General features: G+C 46.7%; 1 protein-coding gene across 1 annotated transcript in view; it reads left to right on the top strand.

Moving 5' to 3' along the window:
- Positions 1-18,227, top strand: part of LOC311443264 (uncharacterized protein) — an 82,197-nt gene that overhangs the window by 58,224 nt on the left and 5,746 nt on the right. Inside the window, exon 4 of the mRNA XM_084533326.1 lies at positions 16,619-16,738. Coding sequence (XP_084389452.1) covers positions 16,619-16,738 — 120 coding nt within the window. The remainder of the gene's footprint in view (positions 1-16,618; positions 16,739-18,227) is intronic.

Genomic DNA, 18,227 nt, shown 5'->3' with positions numbered 1-18,227 from the left:
CGATGCACCCGAACGTCCTGTGCTCAGGGCGTGAGCTGGTGCTGTGCCGAGTCAGCTGGAGCCGGCTGTCTGCCTGGGCCAGCAATCGAAAGTAAAACTTGTTTGGGTGTTTGCTGTGGCTACTTCAAGCTGAATTAATTGCCCATCCCAACTGTAGCAAAGACGGGAAGGGAGCAAGCAGAGGCGCTTCAGGCCAGCGCTGCGCCTTGGCTGCTGCGAGGCAGCTGCAGGTGCTGACACGGCAGCAGTCCCGCCATGGGTGCGGGCAGGCAGGGGCTGCCCTGCACTCATGCAGAGCTTGCTTTAATTCCTGGCCCCCTGACTCAGTCCGTGGTGAAGCCAAATGCAGCCCGATGCTGGTCCATAGCCTGTGGCCTGATGGTGCTTTTAATAAACAGAAGAGCCACGGCAGGCAAGGGGCAGCACAGAGCGCCCGGTGAGCCCGGAGACATCGCCTCAAGTCGTGCTGGTGCAGAGAGAGCATGGCAGCCAGTCGGGAGCACTTGTGAAAAGAAAATTATAATGCTGGAAATATGTATTACGTGTTTTACGTGTGTGTGTGTGTGTATATATATATATGTATATAAAATACAGCACAGAAATTGATGGAATGGCTCCTGGTGTTCTAGGTTACTCTGTGTCAGAAGAACAAAGTGTGGTACAGGGCTGGCAACTTGCCTGGCTTTATCACGAGGTATCCTGGCTCTCATGTACGTAGGTCTATCTCCCAGACTCAGAGGATGGTGGATTCTTTAATTAATAGTTAATAAATGCATCTCTCCTACCATAGTCAAGAAAAGCTTGATAATGTTGAAGCCAATAGCTTCAAAAAACAGAAGGAACATAAAATGTTCCTCCAATAAAATCTCTAAACTTGTAATCTGTAGCTCCTATGATTTTTAAGACAAGCTTCTGATTCTGGGACTCAGGTCACAATATGTGAATATTTGGGGGTGGTGACAATGTAAAGGATGACGGGCACTTGAGCATCTGCCTGTTGGTTCTCCCATTTGGAAGATCAATCTTTCCTAGAAGAATACGTGTTCCCTTCCGGTATTGATGAGGCTGCTGTGTCTTTGGCAGCTGATTGTTTCTTTTGGAGATCTGAAATATATATTTCTAAAAGAAACACATAATCTCCCCTTTCCACAACCCCTGTAAAGACGGTCAGCTGGAGATAATCCTTCATCACAACTCCCAGCTCTGAAACCGGGCTTTCCAATAGGGATGCCAGCAGATGGCTAACTGTGCCATAACACGGCCCTTGGGTAAATACGGGACGTAACCTACTTCATGTGCTGATCTCTGGGTATCGGCAAGCAAAATCCCACTGGAGCAGAGCTTGCTATGGCGTAACAGCCTCTTGCTTGTAGGAAAAAAAAAAGGGAAAGAATTGCAAAGCCTGGGAGAGCGATCTGCTTCTTCTGGTTAGCCCTGGCATTTTGGGGAGAAGGAACAGCACTTCTTAATTTTCACTTCAACCACTAGCTGTTTTTTTTATGGTATGTCCTGCCAGTTAGGCTTGATTCTGCCATGTTTTTGATGATTTATTTTTGTTTGACAATAATGTAAAATACAAACCATCTGATGCTAGGTTTTAGCTCCATTAGCCGGGAACCACAAACCTATGCCATGTCACTTTTTCTTTTTATAGTGCTGTTTCAAACTTACTGGCATAATTGATCGATCTCTTTCCTTGTCTGGATTAAATGATGTTCTTGGCCAGAGTTTCCAGCCGGGAAGCCAACTTTTCTAACTCTTATGACTCCCATTTCAGTGTTGCACAGGACTAACTATATAATATTCAAATGCCTCATTTGTAAACACACAATTATGGACGCAGGACGTACTTCTTAATGTTTCCCCAATTTGGCTCTGCTGCTGCGCTAGCGATGGCTGCTGGCATGCAGACCAACTAATTTGTGCCATGCCAGCACTCAGAAAGCTGAATTAAATTGAGCCTGGATAATGTGCAAATACTGCAACCTAATGTTTTTACAAACAGTCCCTAAAGAACATACGTACAGATGGGTTTCTGTTAAATACGTATATCTGCATGCACCTTGTGGGGCAATATAGGGATTTTTAGCAAGGACCACGTTAGCAGAGAGATGCTGGCATGTTATTCCTGAAGTGATCCTTTCATTATTACATTCTCAGCCTTGTAGGATGACGGGATGACACCCAGCCCTTGTTCTCTCGTGTAGGCTGCCGCATAGGTTGAACACGACACAAAGGCAGGGCAGCAGCCCCGTGTGCTGCACGTGAGGCCCCACCATGAGGCACAGCCCCAGGTGGATGCTGAGGAGGCTCCAGGGGGTAGATCCTTTTTTCAAGACAGTCCTGTTTCACCCTACGTGCACTTTAACAGAAATGTCTTTTTGGCCACCTGTGGCAGGCGCTTCGTGCCCCGCGCTGCGCAGCCCTAGTGAGTCCCAGCGGGCAGGAGGGTTCTTGTGGGAGCAGCGTCCTCAAGCCACCAAACCACGGCATGCGACAGAAAACACTTTTAATCCTTTTGGAAATATTTTTGCCTCTAAGTTAGGGTTGTTACTGAACTCATCCATATATTTCAGATGGCTGCCTTCAAACCAAGGAGGAAATTTAAGGGGGGAGCTCTGCCTGCCCAGCGGCCCTAGCCTAGGGGACCCCTTGTGTGCAGTATTTGGGTCCATGTGCTCCAGTACTCTCTGTAGTGGTAAAATAGAATAGGAAAAAGATCTTAGGGCAATGCAGAAGGAAAGAGCTTTCCTGAAATAGGACCATGAAAAACCCTATGTTTTAAGCCTTTTCACATCTGTGGGCTGTTCAGATGAGTTAATCATGAGCCAGCAAATACTTGCTTCTGTGGAGACCTATAGGGGAGATAAAAGATCTGGAGGGGATGTGGAACGAAGTAGGGCTGATTATTTTAGACTTGCCAGGTTTCTGCAGAGGATTTCCAGCCGCTGAGGCACGTGGGGCAGTTGCCACGGCTGGGTGCTGGGTGGCAGGACTCCTGTGAGCTGCTTGCATTTGTGCAGGGAAGCAGGTTTTGGCTAATTTACAAAGCAAAGAGTGAAATCAAAAGGAAATACCATTTCCTCAACTACAAGGTATTAATATCCTGTTCAATTTAATTTCAGCCTTCTGTTATTGTGAACCCTTTAATACATGGTGTCAGCTTGGCAAGGATTTTCCAACAATATCAAAGGAGAGTTTACCCCTGAAATATTGCCACAGGAATTGCTGGAGCTCTCCACAAGAGCTGTAAGCTCTCTATAAGGGTCTCCCACGCCGCAGCGATGGAGATGGCTGCTGCAAAAACACCAAGTGCCCTCTGGGTGAGCTGCTGCCCCAGGACCCTGCTCAGGTGCCCTGCTAGGGATGGGCGGCGCTGGAGGGCCCTGAGTGAGAAAACATTGCTGTGTATTAAGCACAGAACTGGAGGGAATGAAGTTATACAATGTGAAACGAACAATTTCAGTCTAAGGAGGTGAATTCCTGGTCGTACAGATATAAAGCCCAGCTATGGCCGACGGGAGCACAAGGAGGGGTGAGTCCTGGGGTTTGTGGCTGCGTGAGCCTCCTGCACACGAGTTCATGGAGATCACCTGGCTGTGAGCAAGATGCCGCAGGTACACAAGGAGACTGCTTGTGCTGCACACAGATGTCTCTTTGTGCTGGGAGATGAAATGGTCACACGTTACTGAGCTAGAACTGCTCTGCAAGGATCTCATGCTCATATTTAAAAGATAAATCCTATCCCTCTTCAATTGATAGTGATTCTTCTGATCAGGTAAAAAGGGCATTTTCACAAAGACGCTTCCTGCCTTTAAATGCCATAGAACTTATGTTAAATCGACCAGCAATGTTTTCATGAAATCACGCTGTGGTCCCGTATTTGCTCCTGTTCAGACAAACCACAGCTGGTTTGTCTTTCAGCACAAAATTAGACAAAGTCTTAAATTAGTCATAAAACTACCAAAAATTTTAATTAAGTGGCTCTGTTTTCAAAGTTCAGAATTCCCTCACATGCAATTTTTAGATTCCTCGTTTGGGTTCATGGCTATTTATTTGCTAGGGACCTGTAGCAGGATCCCAGAGCCTGCAGCAGTCGCTGCCCTCTCAGGAGTTACCTACCAGGACAAAAGATCCAGCATCTCAGTGCTCGTTAGCATTAATTTCATCAATAATTTCTGGATTGGTCTCCCAGTGCTGAAAAGTGGGACAAGCTATAAGAAACTGAGGGTAGAAGATGTTGGCAATTCTCTTCTCTTTCACAAATCCGTTTGTCTTAGGCATGAGATTTATCTTTCCATTTGAATCCAGGAGAACCAACTAAACTGATGTTCCGTGAAGGTCTTTTTTTTTTCCCTACTTTATTAAGATATTCCCCCACAGTGGCCCTTTCCCCTTATATTATTAACGTATTGTCTTTGGAGCTACCCCATTTCAGCGATGACATGCTTGAAGCCACCAGCTGGATGCCTTCAGCAGTACCTTATTCCCACCGACCAGCGGGTGAGATGAAGTTTCATTTAGGCATTCAGTGTTGAATCAACAGCTTCGCTTACTTCCCCCCCATCCACTATCTACCTCCACTGTTTAGGTGTTTGTTGTTGTTTTTGTTTGTTTGTTTGTTCTTGTTTTGTTTTGTTTTGGTTTTTTACCTTTTAATGAGGGGGTCTCTCATTGCAGTGGCCAGACCGCTCGTAGCACCCGTTCCCATTTCTCCGAGCACCCAGCTCACAGGACGTTGCGAAACATCAGGACGATGCAGCTTGCAGAGCTCCAGTTTCGTTGCTGTACGTGAGGAGTGTTATCCAAGTCATGTGGCAGCTCAGACATGTGTTTTGAGGTTTTTGGTGTGTCACTCAAGCCCCTTGGCCCTGTGTCCTTTTTATGGCTGGATGATGAATTTCGTACTGGCAGAATATGCTGTTTGTGGAAAAGAGATTTTGTGTGGAGGAGTTGCCAACATATTTCCTTAGACTGACATCAAAATGCTGTCAGGGAAGCCTTGTTCTAAAGTGTCTGTGCGTGAGTGTTTATCTGTGTATCTGGGTATGCATTCAGGGCTTTTCCACAATTTAATAATAATAAACTCCTAGACAAATGCCTCTGTAACTCCGTGTGCTCTCTGCTGGATCTGCAGCCGTCACTCTCAGATCCTTTATCTCCAGCTTATGGCAGCCATGCCTGCAGCGTCCAACTGGCCCTGACAGACGCCGGGAGCTGGCCGAGAAGACACAAACCAGAGCTCCCAGAAATATCCAGCATTGTTCTGACTCCTGGCGTTATCGTCACAAATTTTTTTCCTTTTCAATTGGCATCTCTGGGATCTTACGATCATATGACAGGGTCAGGTTCGGTACGAGGACTCTCTTCGTCTCAGAGCCACCCAGCTTTCATTCAGCAAGTTTCACTTTTTAAACCTCACCCCCAGTACGCGGTCTGACTCCCACTTGCCGCATGACAGCGCAGCAGACTGGTTAATTGTTTCTTGCCTAAACTTACTACAGATTAAAAAAGACAGCAAATTTTGCCTGCAACAGAAGTGCTTTGTTTTTAAGCACTTTGAGATTCTCAGCTGAAAAATGCTATTTTAACTGCCTCATCCAGCTTTGATATTTTATCATTGGAAAATACAAATTGCGTAGGGGCTTTCTTTTACTAGTGACTTGGGAAAGTATAAAATCAATGCTTTCTCTGTTTTCTGACTTTTATTAGCCTAAGAGTGGGAAAGTAAAACATTTAAAAATACATACAACCTATTTTAGTCTTTCAGCTGTTGAGAAAGCTTTTGCTTTGCTTTCGCCCAGAGACATGGGAAACAGTGATGGATAGGCAGAGGGGGCAACCCATCTCTTTTATTCCCACCGTGCTCTCTAATTTGTAATGCTTATTGGGTCTGAAGTTAAATCTGAGGCATTGCAGAGCCCGGATGCTGTGTGCAGGGAGGACCTGGTGACAGCGCTCCGGGCTGGGAGGCAAAGGACGTGGAGCCAGAGCTCAGGGTCGGATCTGGGAGCCCAGGGATCAGTCCTGGACCTTGCACGGAGCTCTGCACTGAAAGAGCTGGAGAATAACCTGCTGCTGAGTCGGAGCGAAAGCCTCTTGCGCTGGTGGGAACTGCACAAGAGGCAGTGGAGAACCCAGCCCTTCTCCTTGAGAGCCTGGGCGAGGTGCCATTTCCCCACCAGCCGGGCACAGATAATGATGCTTTTCCGTGCTCAAGATCTGTGGCTGCAAATCGACTTGTTAGCAAGGCTTCTCAGATTGTGGATCCCGTATAAATAATATATCGATAATGGTTTGTTCGTGTGCTTTGGTTTCTTTTCAAGCATTGTCAACTGTTGTTCTGAGGTACATTAAAATGCAGGAGGAATATTTTGCAGTCAGGTACGACTCTGCCAGAGAGAGGTAATGGGGAGAAACAAGCTTCAACAGATAGGCAGGCAGTCGTCTTGATCGTACGTACGTTTTAACTTGTGGAGATACAAAAATAGTCTTCATGCCAGAGATGTCTAAAAACTCACTGAGTTGTCATCTCGATAAACTCAGCCAGGACCTTTGTCATTTTGTTACTGTCTCTCGTGTGGCTTTATTCACCTCTCCCTGCACTTTATTGTAGGGGAAGTCAAAAAAAAAAAAAAAAGTCCTCAGTGTCTTTTTTATTTTATTTTATTTCCGCAGAGCCTTAATCTGTTTTACATCTGTGTTTGACTGCAGAAAGGCAAGAAAGGGTGAAAATGGATCAATCCCCAGCAAAGCAGTGGGAGAGCTATTTAGTACTGTTAAAATAACTCCTGTCCTGTCCTGACAGATCTCAGTGCTAGAGCTTCAAAAATACTAGCAATCCTACAGAGTTGTGTTGTTTTTTTTCTAAGTGAAGTACTAATATTCCCTCTTGGTACGTTTCTGAAACTCTACATATGTAGGTTCACTAGAAATATTTAGGAGAAACAGCTGGACATTACAAGAAAGCTGTCTTTTGTACTTAATCTTTTTATATGACCCAGTTCATATTTATAGCATATTTTCCTTCAGCTTCCCTCCTTCTACCCCCTGTCCTCTGGATCTTCTGCATTTCGCATTTGTGGCTGAGAGGCCGTAGGAGATCCAGCGCGCCTTCCCTCGGTGCCGAGGGCCCGATCCTGCCCTCGCGGCCAGGAGCCCGACAGGCAAAGCCGTCAGCGAGCTGCTGAGGATCTGGCCTGGCACCACCTCTCGGGGAGGCACTTTGGGGACTCCTGCCCAGCCGTTTTGTACCCGAATTTACATAGGTAATACATGGAGATTTGTGGTTGCCTCGTTTGTAGCCATAAACGTGTTTGCAGCCATCTTCACGTCCCCTCTTTAAAGCGGCCTGCTGTGAGCAGCCTCCTGTAGGACGGAGCTGTTTGTACAGCGTGGCTTGGGCCAGCAGAGCATGGGTGCAACACCAGGTTAGCTCTGAGTCACTCAGCTGGGCTCCGAGCAGAAAAACAAACAGCCCCGAAGTCACTGCTGCTCTTAGGTCATTGTCTGGCTCGCACAGAGAATATGGAGAGTCCTAGGAGAGTTTTTTTCTATCTATGGGGCTGAACACTTGATTCTAGTTTTGGACTGAACGGAGCACTTCAATAACTCATATTTTAATCAAAATCAGACTGTGTGTGTGTGCATTTTCCTCAACCAGCCCAGAAGAATTTTCTTTAGGGTATTTTGAAATCATTACACTTAATGGGTGATGTGGTGCCTTCTGACATTCTGAGACAGCATTCATCTTCATTACACTGAAATTATGTCATCATTGCTGTGCTCTAAACAGTAGAAACTAATCAAGTAATAGGCTGCTACAGAAAAACTGTTAGGAGTATCAAGACTGTAAGGATAATAAATGTCTGTATTTTGTTGAAGAAAACGCATACAATAATAACCAATCCCCTGCCTCTCCCTCCTTCGTAAGAATTCAGATCCTCCCTCCGTCCCTGAAGTTACTGCTTTCCTTAAAGAACAGGCTGCTGAAAGCTGCTCCTCTGAGCCCGAGCACTTACAGGGTGGAATATGCTTGTGTGTGAGAATTGTCACTGCCTCCTGGGATGACCATGGCCATTCACGTGTTAAATGATGAGACAAAGTCAGTTGCCTTTGGCCAAGCAGCCTTTCCAAATGGTGCTGATCTAACCCCATCAAGTCAAGGGATCAGCAGCTGGGGTTATTGGGTTATCGTTCCCCTTTTACTGTGATTCAGGGCTTCCTGAAGGGCAGGCAGCGTGCCCAGCCGGGTGGGATTCGCTGGTCACGGGGCTGGAGCTTAACTGGAGAGTCTCCAGTCCAGAGCAGCCTGAAGAGCACATCAATGCCCTATGCCCTCTGTGTTTTGGTTGTTTGGTATTTTTTTCTCTCTGAGTTGGAAGATGAAAGTGTGTTTTCCTGCTGAGTTTGTCGTGTAAGCCAGGTTACAGTAATCCAGCCTGAAAATACTGAAGACATGAGGGTGGGGTTGTCAGCCCAGCAGGCGAGTCAGGTGCACGGTGATTGCTTCTGCTTGAGTGCTCAGTACCAAAGATGGATACACCAAGTCCAAAAAGCAGCATCATATTTTAACTGTCCTAGACAAAGAGCCCTGCAGATGAAGGTGAGCCTGTGTACCGCTTCATTCTCGCAGTGTTTTCTCCTTTCAGCCAGTATTGGCTTGTCAGGGTTTGTTTTAAGCCAGCTGTTCTTCATCCAGATTCCAGTCTCCCTCGTGCACTAAGAGGTCTGGAAGACAGTGCTGGCTGTGCTGGCTGAAAAGGATACGTCTTGGCATATTGCTGGGCTATTAGTCCGTATCACTGCTCTGTAATCCCCAGGGATGGCAAATGATAAATGGACCGGACAGTAGTTAGCGAGTTAGAGCGAGCCGGGACTAGACAGTAGCAAGTGGGGCTGCTGGCAGCGAGTGCAGGTTTCCTGAGGATGAACCAGGCTACCTTGGTCACAGAGCTCACGTACTCGCCTTCCCAACCTTTTATTCCAAATCAAATAGTTTTGCTTCTTTTTTTTTTCTCTTCTGGGATAAATAAATTATAGAATTAAAAAAAAAAAAAAAAAAATCTGCATATGAATTCTGTGAGCCAACCAAGTGGAAAATCTGACAAACATCTATTTGCTTTTCTTTTTTAAGAGGAGCAAGACTTTCCCTCACAAATACCGTTAATCCACTGTTCTCCAGCTTTTCAGAACGTGAACCCTGCGAAATATCTGTCTTAAGAAGACATGGTAAAAAATTTCCTTTAGGCGCCCATGCCTGCTGCAGTCGAGCCGTGCTGTGGCAGGCCTGGGGTGGCTGTGCAGAAGTCACAGAGAACCGTCCTCTGCCACAAGCCAAGCATGCAGCCATCCAAATACCTGGCAGGAGTGTGTTGGAGACAAGTGACTGCTCTTCCTTAGAGACAGAGTGTCCTCATTGCAAGCTGTGGATGCAGAGGTGAGGCTCTGGGAGGATTTCTGCTCTTCATTCACACCTCTGGCCCGGGACAGGGAGGGTGAGGCTGCCTGTTGGCAGCTGCCTGTCCCAGGTGTGCCTCCTGCAGCTCTCCGCGTGACACTGATCCCCTTACGCTGGCCGGTGGCACGAATGCCACAGGTTAGCTCTTGGATAACGTATAGCTGGTGTCTAAGCCACTATTAGATTTAGAAAACAGAATCATTTCCCAAAGCCCAGAGGGAGCAGAAGGGGAAGCAAAAGAGAATGGTTCTTAAAAAGTCTTATGTTTCTCTTTGGGAGAAAATTACCATCATCTATCTTTCCTTTCTCGCAAGCTCCTGGAACCTACCAGTAGTGCCCTGCTGCTGGATTTTCAAACTTCTATTTTGCCGAAGAATATCTCTCTGATGCAGGTGCCAGTGTCATTTATCAGAGGATGATGTCAACATTCCTGTGTCATACATGACAAATGACAGCAGAAAGGAGTGCCCCTTGAATTCTTACTTTCACATGGCTCTTTCCTCTCTCCAGTTAAATGACATTTTATTTCCTACCATGTTTCAGCTCAGACTTGTGTTGCCTCTGGGGAGGCGTGCGTACAACTGGCTCTGTGTGACTGGTGCCAGGCACCCAGCTCCAAACTCACTGCGAGCGTGGATGCGGTCGCACTGCAACGGGCAGAAACTTTGCTCTCCTGTGTCTGGGGCAAGTTCTGCCTGAGCTTACACCCTCGGAGATGCCAGTAAGCTTCTCTGGTGCATTCCCAGCATCAGAGCTGGGTGGATGTGAGAGCACCCTCTGTTTCTAATGCTTTTTAAGAGATGGCAGGTTCTGAGCTAAGGGAACCACTGCATGGAGAGGTTTTTGCTGTGCACAGCGCTGCTCGTGGGCCAGCGGGCACCTGGCAGCAGCAAGCCGTGCTCGGGCCCCGTCAGGGCCTAGGCTCCAGCTCTCTGCTGAACTTGGGCCTGATTCGAAAGGTAACGTAGAAATTAAGGGGAGCAGCATCTGGTGGCTCCATGGAGTGGGGCAGACCAAAACAAAACCTCAGGAAGGAAATGGGGAGGGCAGAGCACATGTGCTGCCTCTAATCCTCTTTTTCTGCTGCTTCTTTCTATTCTTCTTGCTGGAAGAAGGGATTTGGACTCTTCTCTCTTAAGCCATGCCCGTACAAAAAGGACTTTATTTTTAACTCGTGTTAAAATCCTGTCTTGGACTAGGCAGCTACAATTTTAACACATTAGCTGACTGCGATAACCCAGAGTGGGGAGCTTAGGGTTTATCTTGACCAGCAAAGGCCTGTTAAAATCACTTCTGCTCTGCCCAGCTCTTGTTAACATGTCGTGGTGGCCAACATGTGGGTTTAGAAACACACCTGTACTGCTACCGACAGCGAGGCCTTAGGGGAGGAAGTGATTCACAGGCCCGCTGCACCCTGCTCTTTCCACCCACTCAGCATTTGACTGTGGTGTGCTTTCCTCTCTTCAAACACGCCAAACTGGTGATTTTTAGTAGCAGGCTGTTCAGCTAACCAGGAGCGTGGCTTGTCTTTGTTCAGCACCCAGTTGAAGGGCTGGATTTTCCGAAGAGCTCAGGATTCAGCAGCAACCAGGGCACGGTTTGACGTGTGCTTAAATTGCATCCCAAAAAGCAGGCTTTTCCCGTCCTGCTCTTGCCTTGCACTGCACCAGTCCAAACATCAGAGCAGATAAACAGGGGATTGTTCGGAGAAGCTGGCCCAACAGAAAGGACCATAAAGAACTTTGATTTTGCTGCCATTCAGTTGTCATATTTCACACCTTCCGTCGAAAATCAACAGAAAGAACAAAGCCGGCTGTGCACTTTGAGGAGTTTCTGGATCTTTTCTTAGGACAGAACTGCCTTTTTATTCAATTATCTGCCAGATGTTCCTCTCCCTGAGAGAGCAGGCTCGCTCCCCAGACCGAGGGGGAGCTGGGGGTAGGATAGTGTCAGCGGGAGTTTAGGAGGACCTCGTTCAGTACGTGATCGTCATAAAGCTTATGCACAAGTTTGTTTTAAAAAAACAAACAAACACACCTGAAGTGACTGCAGCAGGACAATGCCGTCTGCACAGTGACTTGTACCAGAAAATTTGACAGAGCGAACCCAAACCTGCTCCTGCTCTCACTGGAGAGGGGAGAGGGCAGCGCTCGCTCAGGGATACAGGAGGAACTCAGATGTCTTCATGCCTTTATATTTTCAAAGGTTTCTTCAGGAGGAATGTGTTCAGCAACATACCTCGCCTTCCTTTTTAGTATGAGAACTGAACTGTTTTCCTGCACACTTCTAGTTTCTCCCCAAAGCAGGGGTCCGCTAGCTCCAGGCTCCACCAGTCCCGAGGGCTGTGATCTTATCGGAGGCTTCCAGAGATCATCGTACACATCCCTGTCACATTGCGTTGTTGTTGTTGTTTCCCTTCTGTTTCATTTTTTTTTTTTAATTTTTTTTGTTTTGTTTCCTAGCCTTTGACTTGTAATCTGAGCCAAAAGCCCTCTGCTTCTCTCCCGCTCCTCTCTCCGCGCTCTGCCGGCTGAAGTGCTGCTTTTCGCAGGATGAATTGCTGATACTCCTGCTTACACAAACTCTGAGTAGCAACTGAGCCTTCCAGTCTGTAAGTGTCTGAACTCAGACAGTTCTGACATTAATATTCTTAATGGCAAGGCTTTCATTTGGGTTTCTTTTCCATGGTCTGAGATGTATTTCTCCTTCTCTAGTTACTGATAGATTTCTGATGTGCGCCCAGCAGGTAGCTTCTAGGAGTCACAGTCTAGGTCAAGCTTACTTTGAAGAAAGGGAGGAAGGTTAAAGGGAGGAAAGGAAAACTTAGTTTCTTACATCTTTTCATACTGTCTTAGCTTTATTCAGCATTTTTCAGCCCACGGTAATGTCTTTAATAAAGCCTGTTTACAAAAAGCAGCCACCACCTTTCCTTTTTACGTGGATCAACTCAAAAGTGGCACAGATTTTTATAATGAGTCCATCCCAGCAAGGCAGCGTGCACATTCCTTCACCCAGGTATCTTGGGGCAGCTGTCACAGCTGAAGTTTCCAGGAAAGGAAGCTCTTGCATTGAAGGAGGCACATGTACTGCTGAGGAGGACGGAGGTGACGGTGAGGAAGTGGTCCATCCCTCCCACTTTACACACCAAAAAATTACAGGTTACACACCAAAATCTTCCTGTAGCTCGGAGGCACTGGGCACCTACATACCTCCGAGACACAGATGGGAGTTCTCAGGTGTGAGGTGGGGGAAGCTGCCAGGGATGTTTCAGTTCTGCAGCACCTGATGGGGCTGGATGGAGCAGGCAGCCCCGTTGTGGTGCAGTCCTGCAGTGCCATTTGGGGCAGGTCCTGCTGGCTTCCAGCTTCCTACAGCTGAAGGTCGGAGTTATCCAGGTTCTCCACCAGCACAGCCCTGGTGCCAGACATGATGTAGGTTAGTCATGGGAGCTGTACTTAAGCTGTTTATTAACATGATGAAGCTCAAGTGTCACAGGTTGGCCAGCCCCACGCCGGAGGGTAGGATTGTCTTCCTTGCACTCTGCTGTGTCACCTTCACCAAGCCTGTGCCTGAGCACATCCTCCTGGTGGGATTCAGCCAGGTCAGCCAATCTGGGGGAACTGGGAGCAGGGCTCACAGGAGCCAGCACGCTGAGAATGGAAAATTTAGGAGGTGCTAAGGAGAGAGCCCTTGTGGAGCTGCGCCCTTCCTGGGAGCCTGCCTGCCTAATGGGGATCCGAAGTCAGGTCGGGATTGAAATCTCCTGGGTTTGAGGCCCAAAGTATCACAGCAGGGATAGTCAAATTCACATCCTGAGACTGTCTTAAGAAGTAGCTGTGGTGTGAGCAGCAGTTTGCTCTTTGTGTTTGGTCCAGTGCTAGGGGAGGGAATTGAAGACAACAGCTCACCTCCCTTCAGCCTGGGTTGGTGATACAATTTCCTTTGGCTCTTCAGTTTACTTAAGTTTGTGGTCGTAGGTGCTTTCAATATGAAGAAATAACTCTGTTATTTAAGATAAATTAGACCTTCAGCAGGGAGCAGTAACGACTGCGGAGGTGTATTTTCTCACCTGCACCCCACTGAGTCACGACCAGCCCCTCACTCGTGGCCAAAATCCATGAGGAGGTGTGTTCGGCGTAACTGTGCCGGTGCTCTCCTGGGATGGACAGGACCGTCAGTGTCAGTACCGCCTGTTCCTCGCCGCTGTTTTTATAGTTTTCAAGAGTACCTACAGACTTCATCAGAGATCAGGGCCTTGACGTGTTGGACTAAAAGTAAGTGCAGGTTGGCTCCTCATACGAAGAACTGTTGCTCTAAGGAGGCAAGACAGGAAAAAGCGAGAAAAGAAACAGGACAGGGGAATGATTTATCCAGGGCACAGGGCAGGTGGGCAGTGAAGCTAAGATCACAGTCTGGATCTGTTGGTTTCTGCCAAGTCATCATGTAGAACACATCCACAAGAAGGAATCATTCAGATATATGTGTGCAAATTGTGGAGGTTCACTAGCACTGGAAGTACGTCCACTTACAACAGGAGCTTTAACGACCAACCTCACTTTCTGCTGGCGTGGTTTCTCACCGTGTTCCAAAACGGGGTGCATTTCACCAGCTCCTCCTTTTGGGGCTTTTCCTCTGCCGAGGTAGCGTGCTACGGGGGCTTCCGCACGTCTAGTGATAACAACCTGTTATTTGCCTCCTCCTTCAGTGAGATGACAGATAATGGGAGGAAGTCAGATACGTTTAAAATATACTTAGTTTTAACAGCACTGAGACACTTAACTTGTCAGCAGTGCAATTATTAATCAGATTAATGGACTTTTATAAATCCACTGCATCCTTAGGGCAATTGCTTGGTTTATGTTTCACGCATACAGAATAAGGTTGCTCATCAGCTCTCAGGACTTTAATATGGAAACTAAACCTGAGAAGTAATCCTTGGCTTACTCTGCTACCACACCTTGCATGCAAGACTGCTGATTGTTGCCAGCGTAGGAACATCATTTAATTATGTTTTTTGTTATTATTATTTCTGAGCATAATGCTACTGAAGAAAATCTGTCAGCATTTAATTAAGGACTAAATACAGTCAGTCTCTGTAGCTGGTTCAGTACCCACTTAGAAACACGTTTGATACCTTGGCAGCCAAAAAGGATACTCGTGGTAACAGCATTAGGGAAGGTTTTGTAAGGGAAGAGGAATCTAATTTGTTTCTGGAAATTAAATTTATGTCTGAGATTTTTAAAAACCATTTAGGAGATACTGAGCCCCCCTCTGTATTAGGAAGGAATGGGAGCAGGTCACCCAGTTAGGCGTGGAGCTTTCTCAGGGAAAGATTTTTTTCCAAATCATGTTTCAAGTTTATGGTTTCAGTCCAGGGGTGCTCCAAGGCCCTGAAATATGTAACAGTGAAGCAAGAGCTGCTCGTCTGCGGCAGCGTTTTCCTCCTGGTGTCACACAGAGCTCGACAACTTGGCGTGCCCGTTGCTGATTGAGCAGTGCTAGATTCGGCATACAGGATTGCATTCTGGTGTTGTATTTTACAGGCCAGGACTTTTAGAATTAGTTTTGTAAAAAACAGCTTTTTAAAAGGAAGCTGAGAAACAAGCCATACGCAAGTTCTGACTCCCCTAAAGAAGTCAGGACCGAAGCCAATGATATAAAAGTAAATATCAATTAGTTCCTGTTAATTGTAGATCAGCTCCGGAGATGGGGGTGCTCAGAACGGGACACTTGAGAAGTCACTGATGGCAGCGTCGTGGCAGTGTTTTCCCCTTGAGCGTGGCTGGTGAGCAAATGAAATTAAGAGAGGCTTTGCTATTGATTGAAGAAACTCAGGCAGGGGGCTCCAAGGACGGGCTGATGTTAAGCACGCGCAGCAGTGCTCTCCAGGAGAAATCTCTTTTTTTTTTTTTTTTATATCAGATACTGTGTAACTAAAAAGCAGGAGCACATTTGTATCTGTGTGAGGCTGAACTTTTTAGGTCATAAAAGCAAAGAACTAGGAAACATCACGGGAGTCCCCTGAAGGAGACTCACTCCACTACCAGAGGTTGTGTGTGTTACGTATTCAGATTTCCAATTGCAGCTTTAATAATAACTCAGTTTCTCCTACCGAAACCTGCTCCTGCACCTTTATGCATTTGCCTCGTTAAGTATTTCGTCCTTTCACGTGAAGTGCTAGCTTGCTTTCCTCTGCAGAAGGCCCACGGGAGCTTTTAGAGCAGAAATAATAAATAACCGACTTCTCCGAAGGAGCCATTAAACTTTTTCCATCTCGGATGAAGTAAACAGATATTGTACGTGGAAATGCAAAGTCGTTGTCAGGTCTGTGTGTGTGGTTAATCACTGGATATATTTCCTCTGCAATGATTTATTAGTTTCCTTTGTAGTTCTGTCACAGAGTTTACTTGCCATTTCAACCTGAAATAGCCATTAAATCATTTTTTTTCTCGTGGCGAGAAGTAAATCTGCGCTATTTGCTGATTTGTTTATTACTGTCTGGAAACTTAATCCTTCTCCAAGTCAGAGATTTTAAATATGTCAGATCGTCTTAAAGCTGCACCCCGGTTATGTGGGTGACATGACGTGTTCGGAGAAATTCATTTCAGGTACTACAAATGAGTCCTTTAGTAATACCCAGGAGTCATAATGTCTGTGACATAACGAACCCTCCTAAATTACAGCCTAGGCTAATTAGATCAGTTATTGCTACATTCCGATCCATTAGCTTCCAGTGGTAGGTGCCTGCAACACACAGACACGCGGCGGAGTGTCAGCAACCTCTCTCCTACGCCCCTTGCCACGAGGACCATCAGTGCCCACGGTCCCGCCGTGTCTCTGCCTCCGGGGACAGCGGCTGCCATGGGATGAGGGTGGTGACACCTGGGAGGTTCGGTGGGCGCCGTGGGGAGACACCGTGCCCCATGGAGCAGAGCATCTCGGAGGGTTTTGATCTTCTCTCCATGTTTTCAGAGTCATTCACATGCTTGTTCTTCAGTCTACATCTTCTCCATTAAATGTATTTTTGTCTCCTCATTATGCCTTTAATTTTCTTTAGGTGTTCAGTGTTTATTATTCCTATTATAATTATTACTATTATTATTATTATTCCTATTCCCTCTTGCTGCCCAGTCTTCATGCTCTCTCCTGCTCATGCAGCAACAACAAATGGCTGGGGTGACGTTTCTGACCCAAAAGCACGTGAATCTCGCTGGGGAAGTGCTGTGCTGGACTCTGTGCCTGAGCGAACTGCCGCCCGGAACATTGCTGAGAGTGGAGGTGAGTCCTGTGCTGCTCCTTCAGCTCGGTGAGGGCCGGGTAACTTGATTTTACCCCGTGATGATCGGTACAAAGCTCCGAACAGCACAAACTGTCTGCTGGCCACTTGGTCCTGCGTGATTAGAAAGGAGAGCAGACACACATAAAGGGGGGTTCTTTTTTCCTAAACACACCCTACCAAGGAAAGGCTAACAAAACGTGCACAACAGCAAGCTGAAAAATGTTCTGTGCACATTTCAAAATACATCTAAAATGCCAGCAACAAAAAGAGCGGCCATGTGCATTTTACTGAGATGTTCGCTTTGCTCTGTTGGACATTTTTCTCAATTTCAGGTCTTGTGTATTCAGAAATGCTCCCACGGCCTGGAAGCTGCAGCAGAGCCCCAAGTCTTGGTTCGGGCACATTTGCACTTGCCTCACAAACGTGTCTGTGTAATGAGAGTGTTGAAACTCAGACTGTTGTAACGCAGGGACGCGGGGAGCATAGCTGGCAGCTGGCTACGTCTGCCCCGTGCAGCTCCCCTGCTCCCAAACCCGGGACCGCGACGCTGCCTGCAGCTCACCTGCACCCCGTGCCCTCCTCGTTTCGGACCTGGGCTTCTTTCTTCTTCTCTGCACCTGGGCATAGAGGTGCTCATTTCACAAGGGAGGCTTTTTGCGTGGAGAACACGTGCTTTTCTCCTCTCTCTTCATTTCATTTTATCTCATTTTAATTTATTTTTAGGTGTTTCTTCTTTTTTATTTGACACTTCTTTGCCACTGTTTGCTCAGCACCCCAAGTACACCAGGAGAGAAAAGGGTTGAAGGTGCATATAAAGAAAATGGCTTTTTATTTTTTTCCTTTAAGTTTAACTTCTGAAATTTCTGCTATTTTTTGCAGACAGTCCTATGGCCAAACTCTAAACAAATGTTGTGCTGAAATGGAAGATCCTCACTTTTAAAGGCGTTACTAGTAGAGGTGTGCTCTTGCTGCTAGCAGAGGTCGCTAATCCCCCAGCTAATTTAATCATTAGCTGATGATTTTGTCCAAATTCACTCTGTGAGCAACTGTGGTTTCACTTCTTCTTTCTGCTTCGTAGGGAAGAGCTGTGGTGTGAGCCACGGAGCTGTGCCTGTGCTGCTGGGCAGACGCTGCCAGGCGGTGCTGAGTGCCTGGCGCGGTGTCACTGCACGGTTTGGGTTTGTTCTTCCAGTGGCTCTGTAAAATAACTGGCAAGGAACCTGCAGCACTTAATGGGGCTGACAGGCACAGAAAGGGCAAAACCAAGCAGGAGACCTGTTCTGACTCATTCCTTCTGGACTTACAACTTCTTTCTTACAGACCAGGCAGTACTTTTCTTTTACTAAAAAAAAAAAAAGAAGAATTAAGAGATGACAGGCTGAAACTGCCTCCTTTCCTTTCAGTGTCAGAAGACATAAATAGTTTAAGTCTGCAGTGGTTTCTGATTGAATATCCTTTTGAAGTAATGATAGCTATAATTTAAAGCAA

This window comes from Aythya ferina (genome assembly GCF_964211825.1).
Source record: "Aythya ferina genome assembly, chromosome: 12".
NCBI classification, from domain to species: Eukaryota; Metazoa; Chordata; class Aves; order Anseriformes; family Anatidae; genus Aythya; species Aythya ferina.
This window is presented reverse-complemented; position numbering and strand designations above follow the sequence as displayed.